Source organism: Sinocyclocheilus grahami, unplaced genomic scaffold, assembly GCF_001515645.1.
Source record: "Sinocyclocheilus grahami isolate Dianchi unplaced genomic scaffold, SAMN03320097.WGS_v1.1 scaffold122.1, whole genome shotgun sequence".
NCBI lineage: Eukaryota > Metazoa > Chordata > Actinopteri > Cypriniformes > Cyprinidae > Sinocyclocheilus > Sinocyclocheilus grahami.
The window spans coordinates 1,084,483-1,103,313 of record NW_015505301.1 but is presented as its reverse complement, the minus strand read 5'-3'; the positions used below and the strand labels follow the sequence as shown (position 1 = coordinate 1,103,313).

At 34.6% G+C, this 18,831-nt stretch overlaps 1 protein-coding gene across 1 annotated transcript; it reads left to right on the top strand.

Annotated features, from left to right (window-relative positions):
• The first annotated feature begins 14,636 nt into the window (after window positions 1–14,636).
• LOC107589962 (neuroguidin-like) lies at window positions 14,637–18,727 on the top strand. The gene is made up of 7 exons (XM_016278554.1): window positions 14,637–14,724; window positions 14,916–14,975; window positions 15,107–15,178; window positions 16,414–16,498; window positions 16,595–16,647; window positions 18,289–18,403; window positions 18,525–18,727. Exons 1-7 carry the CDS (start codon window positions 14,701–14,703, stop codon window positions 18,710–18,712), a joined length of 597 nt encoding a protein of 198 aa, XP_016134040.1. The 5' UTR covers window positions 14,637–14,700; the 3' UTR covers window positions 18,713–18,727.
• Window positions 18,728–18,831: the final 104 nt, after the last annotated feature.

Below are 18,831 nucleotides of genomic sequence, written 5' to 3'. Positions count from 1 at the left end.
TGCATGGCAATGGAAAACATCAGATGTGATGTTGATGAAAATCTTTGGCCTGACCAACAAGAGCGACAGGATGTCCACCAAGAATACTTTTTGAAGTATTCAAAATAAGTATTTTTGTGTATTTGCGGTAACATAAGAAATATGAAATGTACAGTAATTGGACAAGCAAGATTTCACTTACGTATATGTAATTCATTCGTACAAAAATAAATGTACTGGATAAATACAAGTGATCATATACTTTTTTTTCTATGTACTATTGACTCTTCTCAACAAATATCAGATTTTTTTATAAAACCTTCATTTCCATGGTTGACTGTCATGGTGAAAAAACAACTAAACATTTTGACCAGTGTGGCTCACACGATGACAAAAATACTTTATATTTTGGTGGCCTTGGCCAAATTACTGACATGATAACTAGGTTTTGAAGCATGAATGAAAAGTTTTGGGTGAGTAACTACATTTTGCAGACACGCAATAAAGTTCTGAAGTTCCAGCAAACAGTTGTGACATTTGCACTCACAGTTTATAGAATGTTAAGATTGTTTCGAAAAATGTGCCAAAGCAATTGAGAAAAACTGTAATACTTACAACATCACAATAATACTTTATTTTTTATCAAATAAATGCAGCCTCTGCGTGCATAAGAGACTTCTTTCAAAACATAAAAAAACCGAATTATCCCAAAACCTTGACCAGTAATGTGCATATATTACATAATATTATATATTTACTGGTTTAAAACCACCACATTTTGACACTTGGTGTAATGACATCATATTGATGTTTTCTATGGTGAATTTAATCAAAAATCATCAGGTGGTCTGTAGTGGTGCATGTAGTGATTATGTTTTTTAAATTGAAATTGTTTGAAATTGCTGACAATCAAACAGTCACTTTATAACTTGATCAGCAGTTCTGTGGTTATGAACCTGTAGCGCAGAGTCCATTTGCTCTCTCTCAAACTTTCGTTTCTTTCCCCCTGATCACTTTACCTCATTGTAATTTGTGGATTCATCCGTCCTTGTGTCATAATTGCAGTGTATCTGTCTCCAATTCATGGCCTTTAACCACAATAATAAGGTCCCCAGGTGAGTCCATGTCCACCAAAAGACAGTTGAGACATTATTAAGATGTCTTTGTCTGTTGCTTTTGAACCTTTGTGACCAGTGGGTCCATGTGAACTGTCCGTGATGGCCATCCTCTCACGCAGGAGATATACCCCAGTGACCTATTAGATGATGTACCGTCCGGTGAAGTACCTGTTCACAGTCCTCACCTCAATAACACCCTAATGAAGGAGACCTGATGATGGGTAATTGCTCCTGTTGTTGCCCTTGAAGCCTTTCTGCAGGTGTGACACAAGTAGCCAAATGAGGTTTCACATCAGGGTTAGTTAGCGCTGCTGTGAAGCTTTAACCCTTAGTGGTGGGAAAGACTGACAGGGGACATTATCATCAGCAGTGGTCAGTAGGTGTGAAAGAGTTAACTTAACCACTTAAGGACAGCCTATTCAAATATATGATCAGACATACACAACTACAAAACATGCACACACATATTTCAGCTGCTGCAGCATCACAGTATATGCAGACATTCCAGCTCAGACACTTACACTTTATAGTAAAATCATTATTTTATTTTATTTTTGTGTGAAATATATTTATTTTATTAACATTTATTAACATTTATCATCAGAATTAATGGGCACAAAGTTTGATGTTGTGTTGATGAAGGATTATAGCTTATAATATCATTAGTTTCTTGAAATAGTGTGTAGTAATTAATATAATATAATATAATATAATCATCAGAAGTAGTGAACTCAAATATTAACTTCTATTTTATTAAAAAAAATCAACATTTATCATCGTATTAGTTGACAAAATATTAGTCGATTAGTTTATTATTAATTTAAAGAAGTAATATAGATTATCATAAAATTGGACATAGTGTGTGTGTAATATAATATAATATAATATAATATAGTATAATGATTAGAATTAGTGAACACAAATTGTATTTGTATTTGATTTAATTTTTTTTATTTTAAAAAATATTTCAACAACATTTATCATCAGAATTAGTTGACAAAATATTAGTTGATTAGTTTATTCTTAATTTAAAGAAGTATTACAGATGATCATAAAATTATAATCAGACAGTGTGCAAATATAATATAATATAATATAATATAATATAATATAATATAATATAATATAATATAATATAATACCTATACTACCGTATGGGTTTAATATATATTTTCCTCATTAGAAGTTGTCTACTTTTTGACAGCTTTGTCCTGTAGAGAGTTAGCATGTCTTCATTTTATAGCATTGTGGCCCTGGTGATGATCAGCTATTGATTAGGATGAGGGTTGAAGCTAAACTGTTCCTCCCACTAATCATGAGCTGACCCAGTGGATTCCAATCCTCTCTCCCCCGAGAGCCCATCAAGATCCCGCAATCCTGCTATTCTTCCCAATCCATGTCATTTAGGCGTGAATCATGGAAGGGTCTGGCTTAGCAGTACATGTTTATTTACTGAGAGCTGTGACATTTTATTCTTTGTAACCCTTTATGGCTCAGTTTATATTACAGTAAGTAATATGCCTTATTAGAGTATCCCCAGTTTTTGTATTTTTTACTCAGTGTTTGCTCTTCCATTTCTCCATTGCTTTTCCATTTTGTAAATGTGTATTCTGGATCCACAGTTAAGCATAGTAGCCCAAAATCTCCAAACAGACTTCTCTTGATGTCTCTTAAGAAATTCTTAAAACCAGTGTAAATGGATATTTTCTCCATTTTGCTTTAGATTAGTCTTAATCTGTCAGATTATCCAGACCATTATTGCGTATGCGTACATGCAACTGAGAGGAGCGTGGATGTTCATGCATAACCAGAGAGGCTGATCAGACCGGGACGGGGCTCAGGTACACCCTCCATCCATTACCTCTCATAGATCTGTTAGTTCGTCTGATCACTTGGTCAATACCACATAACCTCAGAAGGTTTATTTAGATATCTGGTGTTAGTAATATAAAGAGAGCAGAAAGAAACGTGCTGATTTGTTTTATTAGGTATCAGGAACAGATGCAGGGGCAGCTAATCATCGGCCCATTGGGCTGCCACAGGGAGAGAGCAGAATCCTCACACGGGCCTTTTACAAGCCTAAACCCAGACATCAGGTCAGATCAATAAGATCCTCGGCAGTGCTTACCATGCCTCTTCTTTCACTCGCTCATCTCTCTCTCACACACACACACACACACACACACGCATGCACCTTGAGTTCATTGAATTCTTCCACTGTTTGGAAAACAGATACTACAGCACTGTAAATATAGCCTTATACATGATGAGATATCAATAACACATTGAGTTGAGTTGTCAAGCTCAAAAGATGAATGAGACCATTAGAAGCTGTTAATAGTGTGTAGGCAAGAAAAAACAAAAACTAACTGAGCTTCACGCTTTGTGGTGATCTCAATGAGTTAAGCAAAATTAGTTTCTTCTACTACACGGCAGTTGTAAATATAGCCTTATACATGATGAGATATCAATAACACATTGAGTTGAGTTGTCAAGCTCAAAAGATGAATGAGACCATTAGAAGCTGTTAATAGTGTGTAGGCAAGGAAAAACAAAAACTAACTGAGCTTCACGCTTTGTGGTGATCTCAATGAGTTAAGCAAAATTAGTTTCTTCTACTACACGGCAGCATCCAGATAGAATGTTCACAATTTGTCTTAATTTGAAAATGCACACTGTATTTAAAGTGGAAATTCTGTTATCATTTACTCACCCTCAATTTGTTCCAAATTAGTTTGACTGTCTTTCTTCCACAGACCATAAAAGAAGACATTTTGAAGAAATGGTGGGAACCAAACCGTCTCGGTGACCCTTGACAACAAATAAAAAACTTCTTCAACTTTGACCATGTGGAATATAGAAGCTAAACCTTCATAAAACGACAGTTTCACACTCAAACTAGGTTGTTTATTTTGTTCACTAACACTAGCCAACAGAAAATATACTTGCATGTAATTAAAGGCATTCTATGGTGGAATGAAAAGACATTTAGGCTCGTTTCATAGCTAGCATTTTACATCCTAAATACATACAATGTCAAAAACCGTTTTGCATAATATGAAAAAAATACATATTGATCGGAAAAGACACACTTTTGTCCCATGGGTACACTGTAAATGTGATTTTTCGAAGTTGTAAACATCATTGGAGTATAGTATGTTTTACAAGAAAATACTATTTCAGTCTTTTTATTTTAAAATTTCATGTTTAATTCAGTGCGTCACTTACCATTTCTTTGTAATTATTTGTGAAATTTACTAGGAATTTGATGACATTTTTTTTTGTTTGTTTTTTTCACTGTAAAAGTAAAACTTTATTTATTTATTTAGTTTGTTTGTAGCAAAATTGTTGGCCTTGGTGGAAATTAACTGTGGGACGAACAATTTGTATAAAATCTATAAATAAATTGTTGATAATATATATTTAAATAATTTCATGTTTTATGTTTGCTGAGATGTCACAAGAAGAACAACATAATACAACAGTATATAGAGGAAAAACTAATCATAATAAATCAAGGAAATAAAATAAATAAATAAATAATAATAATAATAATAATAAAAGAAGAGACCAATAATATTCAATTATTTTACACTTTGTAGTTTCTTACTCCTTATTTAGATTATCATAGTTTTGTAGCATAACTTCATAGTTTCATTTATAATTATAAAGTAGTCAACATCTGATGTGGATCAAAAACTTTCATCAAAGTTGTCCTAAGACAAGAACACATTTTGGTTTTAGGTTTAGGACAACTTTAATGAAAGGTTTTGATCCACTTCAAATGTTGACTATTGTATATATAAATATGGACAGTGGTAACAAAAAACTATAAATAAATATAAATACAATTATTTTGAATGTGTCCTTCATAAAACAGAAAAAAAGTTGAAATCTGTCATTTAAAAACTTCATACAAAAGTCTTGGCTGAGGAACACTGACCAAACATTTCTTTTGGTTTGATGGATTTGTCCAGTGAGGACCCAGTTTTATTTGTTAGTCTAACTTTGGTGTGGCCTGCTATTCATTTGTCAGCCAACTGTGCCTTTCCATTGATCCTCATACAATCATTAACAGGGAGCTCGGAGCGCTCAATCAGGAACTGCAGCTGAATGACAGTTTAACTTCTTCACATCCACTTGTTAAGCAGCATTTCCAGCTCATAATACTCGTGCCACTCACATCATTGGCAAAGTGTGCCCTCCAAAAATCACGAATCACAATAGCCAGCCGTGACAATAGCCACAAATGACAGCGGCTGTGTTTTGCGGGCGGCACATGGCTGTGGGTTTTTAGAGTGCCGTACAGAAGTCCAAGCCATTGTGCTCGGGTTTCCTCTGTTTCTCCTCACACTAGCTGTCAGCCTGCTAATTGTGTCCCTTTCAGGGCTTTGTAGATCAGCACACTTCTGGACCCCAGTGTGAAAAGAAGAAGGGCGAGGGGGACCCGGGTCGGGTAAACTCTGGCCCCCGGAACGAGGGTCGGGGCACGTGCGCTCCACAATACAGCCTCCAGATTAGGGGCTGAACAAAAGCCGGGTGAAATGTAATTAGACAGCAAACAGCTCTGAGGGTGAATGGGGGGACTGACACTGCTCCATTGGCAGCTGTGCTTCAAGCAGCCACTTACTGTAAGCAGGGAGGAGAGGAGGTGGAGTGGACACACGCCGATCAGAGCTGCCCACTCCATATGCCTCCCCTCCCCCTCCCCCTGCACAAACACAAACACTCAGCCTCAGGAACAAGCACTGCAGTGCACGGGCTCCAAACAGCTCAGACCGCTAGTGAAATGCTGCTGTTTTGCACTATTTTAGCATTTAATGCAATGTATTTGAAGTGAAAAGTGGACTTCAGAATTAGTTGTTGGTTTGTCCCTCTTTGGCTTTAGTGACAACAGCTTTAGTGCTGCATGAACTTTGCAAATTTAAATAAAACCATTTATTTGATGATATAAAGAGCATCTTGAGCTTCAGTGGAAGCAAGAACATCTGACTGTCTGTGCAAAAATTCACATGATAAATGGCACAAATTCAAAATCGTTAAAGTTTCTAAATAAATAAACAAACTTTTAGTTTATTTACATGTTTTTTTTAATTGCACGTTCAATGGTCAAAATCCCCAAAAAAAGGAGTTTTGGCCGAGATACAGCTATTTGAAAATCTGGAATCTGAGGGTGCAAAAAAAAAACTATTGAGAAAATCGCGTTTAAAGTTGTCCAAATGAAGTTCTTAGCAATGCATATTACTAATCAAAATTTAAGTTTTAATATATTTACAGTAGGAAAATTTACTAAATATCTTCATGGAACATGATCTTTACTTAATATCCTAATGATTTTTGGCATAAAAGAAAAATCAATAATTTTGATCCATACAATGTATTTTTGGCTATTGCTACAAATATACCTGTGCTACTTTTGACTGGTTTTGTGGTCCAGGGTCACACACACACACACGCGCACATATATACTCTGTGTATATATATATATATATATATATAATTTTTTTTAGAATTTAGGAGTTTTTAAATTATAAATTTAATTATAATATATGTAATTATTTTGAATGAGAATTTTTTTATTATAAAATTTCTAAATTGTAAAACCTGTATTTTGTATGTACATGTTTATAGTGTAAAGTGTATTAACAGGTTTAAATCAACTTTTCTTGTTTTCTTATGTTTTTCCTTTTATATGCATTTATTTCCCCTTGATCTCTATATTTATTTCCTTTAAATCCTAAAACATATTAATACACTTTTTAAAATATTTTTTGTATTATCTAATATATTTTCCTTCACTCATTTATTTCTCCTTGTCTCTATTTATTTTTCTATTAAATCATACACTATATTAGCATATTAAAAAAAATATTTGTATATCTTTTATTTATGTTTGTTCGTTCGTTTGGTCATTCATTCATTCATTCATTCATTCATTCATTCATTTGTTCATCAATTATTTTCTCTTAAATCTTAGAATCCTTTTTTATATTATATATGTTATTTTTCCCCCTTCATTTTCATTTATTATCCTTTTCTCTACAGATTTTGTTCTTTTAAATCCTAAAACATTCTTTTTTTTACAGGTTCAAATAAATACTTTTGAATCCTACCTTTCTTATGCATTTCACATAACTATATTTAAAAACACAAGCCATGTGCAAAAAGCATGATCTATTGCTGCAAAACATGATGCATGGCATGGACTTTGATAATCACAGAATCTACAGAGCAGTTTTTAACCAATTGTGCACTACAAATCGTCAATTTAATTTTTCCTGCTGTGCAAGAAATTCATACAATGTTAGCAGTTGAAAAAACAATGTGATCAGTGACAGCTTTCAGTAACAGATTGTAAGCCCCAGTTTTAATGGGTGTGACTAATGATGGCCTAATATTTCCTACTCAGTGCTAATTTGTGGAGGGTCTTAAGCCAGCACTAGAATCTGCTTAAGCTGGTGAAATAAGGGATAACGTTGCAGAGAGGTTAAAGACTAGAGATGAGGCAGCATGTTGGTTAGACTGCACTGAAGCACACTAGGGGAGCTATTGAAATGCAGCACGACTGGCCGAGGCTAATTAACAGTAGGGTCCAATTTACAGTACAGGTGGAGCAATTAGAGAGATGGAGCCTGTAAGCAGAAACAGTGGTTTTAGGGCTGTATATATATATATACACACACATACAGTCAGGTCCATATATTTGGACACAGGCACAATTTTTTTTTATTTTAGCTGCTGACCAAAACATATTCAAGTTACAGTTATATAATATAGAATATGGGCTTAAAGTGCACACTCTGAGCTTTAATTTGAGGGTACTCTCATCAAAATTGGAGGAGAGGTTAAGGAATTACAGCTCTTTAAATATGTACCTCTCCCCTTTTTCAAGGGACCATAAGTAATTGGACAGTTGACTCAAAAGCTGTTTCATGGACAGATGTGGGATATTCCTACATTATTTCTACATCAATTAAGCAGGTAAAAGATTCTAAGTGTGCCATTTGCGTTTGGAAGCTGTTGCTGTGAACCCACTTCATGTGGTCAGAGGAGATCTCCATGCAGGTGAAACAGACAATTGTTCGGCTTCAAAAACAAAACAAATCCATCAGAGAGATAGCAGGAACATTTGGATTGGCCATTTGAAGTGTATGGTACATTCTGAGAAAAAAAAGAATGTAGGCGTGTCACTGTCAAAGTCTACAATCAAGAGAAGACTTCAGGAGAGCGAATACAGAGGGTTCACCACAAGATGCAAACAAGGCCAGATTAGACTTTGCCAAAAAACATCTAAAAAAAGCCAGACCACTTGTGGAAAAGCATTCTTTGGATGGCTTAAGTTAAGATCAACCTGTACCAGAATGACGGGAAGAAAAAAGTATAGAGAAGGTTTGGAACAGCTCATGATCCAAAGTATACAACATGATCTGTGAAACATGGTGGAGCAGTGTGATGGCACGAGCATGCATGGCTTCCAGTGGCACTGGGTGTTTAGTGATTACGTGACAGAAGAAAGAAGCAGCCGGATGAATTCTGAAGTGTATAGGGATATACTCTCTGCCCAGACTCAGCCAAAGGCAGCAAAGTTGATTGGACAGTGCTTCATAGTATTCAATTCAATTCAATATACAGTGGGTACGGAAAGTATTCAGACCCCCTTAAATTTTTCACTCTTTGTTATATTGCAGCCATTTGCTAAAATCATTTAAGTTATAACAACTTGTTGCATCTTTCCCAAAAAGACTCATGGCTGTATTAGATCAAAAGGGTGCTTCTACTAAATACTGAGCAAAGGGTCTGAATACTTAGGACCATGTGATATTTCAGTTTTTCTTTTTTAATAAATCTGCAAAAATGTCAACAATTCTGTGTTTTTCTGTCAATATGGGGTGCTGTGTGTACATTAATGAGGAAAAAAAAATAACTTAAATGATTTTAGCAAATGGCTGCAATATAACAAAGAGTGAAAAATTTAAGGGGGTCTGAATACTTTCCGTACCCACTGTATATACAGTTAGGTCCATATATATATTTGGACACTTACCCAATTTCCATAATTTCGACTCTGTATGCCATCAGAATAGAATTCAAATGAAACAATCAAGATGACATTGTAGTGTAGTGCAGCTTTAACTCAAGGGTTTGTTTTTTTACTAAAAAACAACAACAACAACAAAAATAGATTGTTTAACTCTATAAGTACCCCTAACTTGGGGTTAAAGGTTAAAACCAATTGTTATTAATGATTTATTAGGAATATTGTGTATATATATATATATATATATATATATATATATATATATATATATATATGTTACATTTTGTGTTATTTCCTTATAGAGTGACGAGGGAAGTCCCTCATTCATTTTCATTAAGCTCAACTTTGGGTTTGACGATCAGATCAGCCCTAGGGTGGCCATATGTGCCGTTCACATCCAAACATCCAAAGTAGTTTGACCAATAACATGCAGGTATTGTATAAAATCGACCAATCGTGGCGCGTGAGAAGGTGAGATCAACAGAGAACGATCAAAGCGATGCAAATACGCGCACGTGTTTTTCGTTTGTTCGACTTGAAGCGTCGCTGTGCACCGATCATTGAATGACACCAAAGTACCGCGAGAGTGATTTGAAAGCATAAGGAGTCGTCTGCTCTGCTTTCTATAGCTCTCGTGAATGTCATACAACGATCGATCCGCACAGTGCAAACAGCCAAAACCTGGATATTTTAGGCAACATAGAAATCCTGGCAAGGACGCATCCCGTAAAAATGGCCCATATGGTCACCCTAATCAGCCCACACCCTCAATCACATTGTCCAAAGTTCCTCAGGAGATGGACTTAAAGCCCAGCCTTCCCACCTGATGCTGATCACCACGGCCTGAAGGCTACATTGAAATAACTAGGCCTTTTAGACTTGCTACTTTAAGCTCCTCTAGAGCAATTATGCATTCATGTGCGCGTAATTGGCATCCACGAATATGAAATGTTTGGTGGGCCCTTAAACACTGTTAGGATCTTTGAATGTCGCCCTTGTCAGACAAAGCCTGGAGGTGTTACCCCATTTCCATCTATTTAGAGTGCTGGGAAGAGGTTGAAACAGCCCTGTGTTTACAGTAAACTTTCGGGGAAAATGCTGAGTGCTACTGAACTGCTCTTCACCCACTTATTAGTATCTCCCACCCCCACCCCCCACCAGCCATCAATAGCTGGAGTCTTAATTAAACAAGCAGATGCAGGAGTATCAATCATATGCCGAGACAAGATTGTAACAGTCTGATACGTAATGTTCTGCTGGGCATTTCATTCCCCTGACATTACTGTAAGTTCTGGAGGAGAAATCACGTGAAAGAAATGCAGACTCAAAGTAATCCACCAAAGAATACCACTTTATTTCCATTTGTATTATTTCCATATTTCTCTCTATCTCTCTCTCTCTCTCTCTCTCTCTCTCTCTCTCTCTCTCTCTCTCTATATATATATATATATATATATATATATATCTTTCTTTATGCATTAACCTTTTCTGTTTGTTTATTCATTCTTTCAACCATCCAACCACTCATCCATCCATTCATTCATTCATTCATTCATCCACTCATTTACCCATCCATCCATTTACTCAATTATTTATTTATTTACCCATCCATCCATCTATCTACTCATTCATTCATTCATTTACCCATCCACCCATCCATCCATCCATCTACTTATTCATCCATCCATCTACTTATTCATTCATTCATCTATTTATTTATCCATCCATCTATCTACTTATTCATTCATTCATCCACCCATTCATCCACCCATCCATCCACCCATCCATCCATCTACTTATGCATTAATTCATTCATTCATTCATCTATTTATTTATCCATCCATCTATCTACTTATTCATTCATTCATCCACCCATTCATCCACCCATCCATCCACCCATCCATCCATCTACTTATGCATTAATTCATTCATTCATTCATCTATTTACCTATCAATCAATCTACTTATTCGTCCATCCGTCTATCTGTCTGTCTGTCTGTCTGTCTTTCTGTCTGTCTGTCTGTCTGTCAATCTATCTATCTATCTATCTATCTATCTATCTATCTATCTATCTATCTATCTATCTATCTACTTATTCATTCATTCATTTACCCATCCACCCATCTACTTATTCATCCATCCATCCACTGAATACTTAGGACCATGTGTTATTTCAGTTTTTCTTTTTTAATAAATCTGCAAAAATGTCAACAATTCTGTGTTTTTCTGTCAATATGGGGTGCTGTGTGTACATTAATGAGGAAAAAAAATTAACTTAAATGATTTTAGCAAATGGCTGCAATATAACAAAGAGTGAAAAATTTAAGGGGGTCTGAATACTTTCCGTACCCACTGTATCTACTTATGCATTAATTCATTCATTCATTCATCTATTTACCTATCAATCAATCTACTTATTCGTCCATCCGTCTATCTGTCTGTCTGTCTGTCTGTCTTTCTGTCTGTCTGTCTGTCTGTCAATCTATCTATCTATCTATCTATCTATCTATCTATCTATCTATCTATCTATCTATCTATCTATCTATCTATCTACTTATTCATTCATTCATTTACCCATCCACCCATCTACTTATTCATCCATCCATCCATCCATCCAGCCATTCATTCATTCATTCATTCATTCATTCATTCATTCATTCATTCATTCATTCATCTACTTATTCATTCATTCATTCATCTATTTATTTACCTATCAATCAATCTACTTATTCATCCGTCCATCCATCCATCCATCCATCCATCCATTCATTCATTCATTCATTCATTCATTCATCTACTTATTCATTCATTCATTCATCTATTTATTTACCTATCAATCAATCTACTTATTCATCCGTCCGTCCGTCCGTCCGTCTATCTGTCTGTCTGTCTGTCTATCTATCTATTTATCTATCTATCTATCTATCTATCTATCTATCTATCTATCTATCTATCTATCTATCTATCTATCTATCTATCTATCTATCTATCTATCTATCTATCTACCTGTCTGTCTGTCTGTCTGTCTGTCTGTCTGTCTATTTATTTATTTATTTTTAATTTATTTATTTATATTTGGAAACGTTCATTATTGGAGTCAAAACTCATTATAGCCTACTTGTGAAGTGTCAATAAAGGAACTTTATTAAATTTAAAGTGAAACTTAAAAAATAATTATTAATATATAAATAAACATGAAGAAATTAATATCTAAATAAATAGATAGATAATATCTAAAATAATTAATATATAGATAAATAAAAACTGTAAAATGTGTGGAAAGAAAAAAATTTAATTTAAGTGATTTGTTTAGTTTATAACTTGTTTAGTAATAAAATATATACTTGTTATATATTTGATACTTTTTTAGTTATATACTGTATTATATACTTGTTTAGTTATAAAATATATACTTGTTATATATTTGATACTTTTTTAGTTATATACTGTATTATATACTTGTTTAGTTATAAAATATATACTTGTTATATATTTGATACTTTTTTAGTTATATACTGTATTATATACTTGTTTAGTTATAAAATATATACTTGTTATATATTTTATACTTTTTTAGTTATATACTGTACTTGTTTAGTTATAAAATAGCTTGAAAAGGGACAAAATAACAAACAAATATTAACTCTGTTCTTTATCATTTATATGGGAAAGTGGTTAAAAAGCCAGAATTATGCATGAATTTCAGGCCTTAAATCAAAAGCCTCTTGTCGAAAAGAGAGAGCTCAATTCCCTCATCTCCGCAGGATTTTGCTTTGCCTGCATGATGTCTTTGTCGAAAGCAGTTGTATGTTATCTGAGTAACAGAAACAGCCCTGGTAATCCTTTATGTGGCAGGACGCATAACTGTTAAAACTCCCCTGATAGTCGGTGTGGGGGTGCGTGGTGCTCCATTGTCACTGAGCAGCAGCTCACACTGTGTTACCACTGGATTCTTTGTAATGTGGCCTGGGTTTTTTGCATGACCATGAGGCCAATCTGCTTGGATTGCTCCGCTTGGTAAGGGGCCTATAGGTTTTCAATGAGGTCTGTATTTCACTCACTTTCAACTGTTATGCTCCCTGCTTATCTTTGTACTCGGTGTTAGTGTGTCGAGGGGAGCTGAAGGTGTGATGTTATTTTATTTAGAGTTAGACTAATTAGACCACATCTCTAAGAGTTTCATCCAGCTAATGATATTACCAGCCAAGACTAATTTAAGTGGGAGCCTTCCTTCACCGGCACTATAAAGAACATCCAATCAGAGAGCAGAAAAGCCTCAGAATGACTTAAAGCCATTTACTGATGAGAGAGGGAGAATGGGTGAACTTTTTATTGCTTTTTTCCCTCTAATCCATAAGAATGGGAACAAACATGGCAGCTCTTTAAGAGAGAGATAATAATTACATTTTACAAGTGTTCTTACAGCCACAAACATATAGACATATCATCAGTGGCCATAACAAGAAAGAGAGAAAGAGAGTGTATGTTCGGGAAAGGCTCTGTCAGAAACACGTATGATTTCCTTTAATAGTTACAGAAGCCCAGACACAGATTCATTAGTGATTCCTGTAAGGTCCATCATGTCAGGAGGGTTAACAGGAAGAGCGTCGGCCCTTAGGTACAGCAGCAGCTGCTCAAGGACACACTGCTTTTCTCACACTGACACACATCTGTCTCTATCTGTTCTTACTTTGCACCTCTGTAAGCCTGTTTCTCATCTCATATCATTATCAACACCATTTTGGATGTATTTGTGCCTCTCTCTTCCTCTTATTATGGATGTAATTCTACATTTGCATTCTACATTTAATCATTTAGCAGACACTTTTATTCAAAGCGGCTTACAAGTGATGACAATAGAAACAATCAAACCCAACAAAAGAGCAATAATATAACGCAGTTAGCAAGTTTTATATATGTATATACATAGATATGACAAAAAGAAAACAAGATAGAATAGAAAAAGTATAGAGAAGGCTAGTGAAGCTAATTCTTTCAAGCATACACTCACAACATGTATCTTAGTGTCTGAAACAAGCATATAAATGTAAATGTATGATTCTTTGGTAACACAGATGAGGGAACACTATGCACATGTAGCTGGTTGCTTACTAGCATGCATATTGGCTATTTATTAGTACTCATAAAGCACATATTAATGTCTTATTCTGCATAACTCTGCCCAACTACAACAACAACTACTTACTATAAATAAGCAAGTTAGTTTATTGAGGGGAAAAAATTAGTTAATAGTGAATTTGTGTTTAGTGTTACTGATTCTTCTATTCTTCTAAGATTTTTTAAAGAGATAATCATTTTAGTTTTAATAGGTTGGATTGCATTAGCTTTAAACATGTCTGTTTTATTAACAGTGTCATAATGTTACATTTGCCATAATACCTCTGTTTTGTGCTTATTATCAAGCTAGACATTTAAATGGATCCTTTAGAAGAACTATAGACAGTGATTTAATTGGGGGAATCAATTTGTCACAAGACGATTTTTGAATTGCGTGCGCTGAGTTTTGTCCCTACGTGGCATCCGTATCAACTTGGTTAAGCCAAGATGGCGGCCACCACCGTTGGAAACGTGAGTTATTCTAAATAAATTGAACCTAAACATAGATTAAAGTGTTTTTTATCATGTTCCATGTCGTGGAATTGTTTATTATTTCGCGGATAAATGACAAAATATGATGAAACTGTCCATTGGCTAACCTGCTGGTCTTAATGATCTATGTTCTCAGCGAAACACTTAACTAATGTAGTTGTATTTTGCAGGATCTTTTAGACAATGATCTTCCCACTGCTGTGCGTCTACTCAACAGTCTCACAGAACAGGTCTGTAATGTCACAGAACCTGCATATTCTGCTTTAGATGATTTTATACGGTCTTATTTTGAGTTCAGCATCACAATTGGTCATAAAGATATGAGAATATGTAATGGTGATCGACGCTGCCTTGTTTTCAGGTTGCTTCAGTAACAAGTCATGTCCGGGACCTGATAAAGAAAGTCAGAGAGAAAGCTTATCAGACCTCAAAGGTAGAAGTATTTTTATGATATTGCTTACATATTAAACACCTTCACAATCTTCTAGAAATGTTTGATATCTCAGTCATTCTTGAGAAGTGGGATAAAACCTTGTACGCAGACAAATGAAACTACATTTATGTGTTTTATATGTACTAAGCTACTGAGCTATTCTTTGATACAACCCCCCAACTTTTCTCTTTTTTAACAAAATGTGCTTTTTTTTTTTTTTACCTTGGACTGTGTAATATAATTTCAGCTTTATCTTTAACAGCATTCAAGGTGTTTTTAACATTTCAAAACACATTCTCGTGTTAGCAGACAGATTACACTTTCACATGTGACCAACAATTCCACAACAAATATAAAATATCATAATGAAATATTATCAAAATAGTCAACTGACGGAGGTGACAGAACTGACGGAGTTGACAAAAACCTGAATTTGTAGTTATTTTAACTATCAAATGCATTGAATCAGTCAATTACTGTATTAAAACGAACAGTGAGTATGTTATTGTTTATAAAGCTTTTATTCAAGAGTCACATTGAAGTATTTTGATGTATCATTGGAACACAAAATCTTATGGTGGTGACATCTCTGACGGTGTTGACAAATTTGGCATTTCTTTCACAAAACCAATGGAGTTCATGTGGTAGCCATTTAATTTTTTTTCTGTTGATGCTAGATGCCGATGGAACCTGCTTCAGGAGAATAAAATTATCTAAATATTTCAAATAATTTCCTCAGAAATTGGAAGATGGTGTTGACATATCATGGCTGTGACAAGGGAAATATTAACATTAGGATTTAAAATATTCTAAAACTAAAACTTAGCAGAGCCTGTCTGACACTGATGTACTCTGCAGAGGTGAACTGTGGCAAGGGGGTCCTTTAGAGTGACAGCCGCCCCTGATATACCCTAATTTGATTACAATTTTGTCATTCCCACCCCTTTGTTAAAACAACATTTTTGTCAAATGCCTCAGATGAATCAATTCATTCTCTAAATAAACAAATACTGGCAATTCTGGCATCAAATCAAATATATTGATACCATAATATTTTAGAAATGAATCCTGTCTTTCTTGGTTATTTCTGACTTTCATATATAATGAAAATGCAATTAAATGTATGGATCAGGTCACATCAGTTGTAAATCAGTATATACTTGTCACAGCAGACTACTTTAATTGCTGTGCCTGTGTTTGAGGAGAATTTTCCTCTGTCTGTTTTTGTTGTATAGGTTTTAGAGAAGATGCGTCCACTAGATCAAAAGCTGAAATATCAGATTGATAAATTAGTGCGGACCGCAGTAACAGGCAGCCTTGGTAAGTCTTCCATTCTTACACTTTTTGTCATTGATTGCACATATTAAGAACACTCATCCACAAGTTTACTGCCTTGATTGATGGTGTTTCTTTCAGCTGAGAATGACCCTCTACACTTTCGCCCTAATCCTCAGAATCTGGTCAGCAAGGTAATGTTCCTTTTAATTAAATTGATTTGTGCATATTTTTAATAAAAGTCTTTTTTTTTTTCTATAAGTAGAGCTAGGTAGATTACTTACAAATTGTAACCTGGCCTACCTGATTCCAAATGACATGACAAAAATCGTAGTTAGTATCATAATCTATTACATTACACATTTTAGGTAATAAAATCAGACTACTTTTAGATGAACCTATTTGATTTAAATAGGATAATCGTGTACCATATTGATATAAAAATACAAAGAGTAAGAAAATCTATTCCATTTGTTGTTATCAACATGAAGTGCATTAAACATTACGTCAAGGTTTCCCAAACTGGGTTTGTGAAGGAACTGCCGGGAGTTTAATGGAAAGCTAATAGGTAAAAAATCAAAAAAATGTTCAATAAAAACAATTTTAAAATGAATCAAAATCAAACCCTTACTGAAAAAATTAAATCTTTTATTTGCCTGTCATGTGTCCAAAACCAGTGTCAGAGAACCGTGAACATGCAAATGTGATACTTCATTATTAGAATATTTATTTTAAAATTTCAGGGCGACTTCAAATCAAAATATATTAGGTGAAAGAGGATCAGATGACACAAAAGCTGGTGAATTGATGAATGTGCTTGAAATACAAAGGCCTTCCAAAGTAATACATGGTAAAAAAAAAACTAAACAACTGAGTGATAATTCAAATAAAAATGTATGTGTTCATCAGTAGTTGATTATTGAAAATCTATTGCTATTGTGTAAATAATAAATAATCATGTAATCCGATAACAGGTATTTTAAAATGTAATTTAATCTAATTGTAACCTGGCCTACCTGATTCCAAATGACATGACAAAAATCGTAGTTAGTATCATAATCTATTACATTACACATTTTAGGTAATAAAATCAGACTACTTTTAGATGAACCTATTTGATTTAAATAGGATAATCGTGTACCATATTGATATAAAAATACAAAGAGTAAGAAAATCTATTCCATTTGTTGTTATCAACATGAAGTGCATTAAACATTACGTCAAGGTTTCCCAAACTGGGTTTGTGAAGGAACTGCCGGGAGTTTAATGGAAAGCTAATAGGTAAAAAATCAAAAAAATGTTCAATAAAAACAATTTTAAAATGAATCAAAATCAAACCCTTACTGAAAAAATTAAATCTTTTATTTGCCTGTCATGTGTCCAAAACCAGTGTCAGAGAACCGTGAACATGCAAATGTGATACTTCATTATTAGAATATTTATTTTAAAATTTCAGGGCGACTTCAAATCAAAATATATTAGGTGAAAGAGGATCAGATGACACAAAAGCTGGTGAATTGATGAATGTGCTTGAAATACAAAGGCCTTCCAAAGTAATACATGGTAAAAAAAAAACTAAACAACTGAGTGATAATTCAAATAAAAATGTATGTGTTCATCAGTAGTTGATTATTGAAAATGTATTGCTATTGTGTAAATAATAAATAATCATGTAATCCGATAACAGGTATTTTAAAATGTAATTTAATCTAATTACAAGTACTTAATTTTTTGAATTCGGATTACGTAATCCAGATTACGTGTAATCAGTCACTACCCAGCTCTGTCTGTATATATCATTTACCAAACCATTGCTGCGTTTCTTTCACACATAGCTGAGTGAATCTGAGAACTCCGATGAGGACGACAATGGAGGAAACTCAAAGGGGCTAAAAGATCCCTCAGCCAGCAGGAAATACGTACCTCCTCGAATTGCTCCAGTGCACTATGGTAAGCCTTTTGATTTTGTAGCAGTTCACGTTGGTTACCTAACTTGAGGATTTCGATGTAGAGACATACAATAGCACTGATAGTTAATACCCATCCCAAACCCTGCCCTGTCCATACACAGACGGAGACATGACAGAAGCAGACCGGCAGAAGGAGCAGATCGATAAACAGAAGAGAGCGGCACTCCGCAGCTCTGTGATCCAGGAGCTCCGACAGCAATACAGCGATGCTCCTGAGGAGATCAGAGACCGCAGAGACTTCCAGACCGAACGGGAAAGCCGAGAAGAACTCAACAGGTACATGACATGAACGTTTATGGAAATATTATATTCTAGATATTAAATACAGTAGATACGGTAAACAAACAGTTGATGATCATTCAGATTCCCCCCCCCCCCCCTTTTAACTTTAAGAAAAGATTAAATAAT

What these genes read in the sequence shown, in the direction of transcription:
- LOC107589962 (XM_016278554.1), top strand. Translation starts at nt 14,701, where the DNA reads ATGGCGGCCACCACCGTTGGAAAC. An exon ending in TCAACAGTCTCACAGAACAG is followed by an intron (nt 14,976 to 15,106) that starts GTCTGTAATGTC and finishes CCTTGTTTTCAG; the next exon opens with GTTGCTTCAGTAACAAGTCA. An exon ending in AAGCTTATCAGACCTCAAAG is followed by an intron (nt 15,179 to 16,413) that starts GTAGAAGTATTT and finishes TTTGTTGTATAG; the next exon opens with GTTTTAGAGAAGATGCGTCC.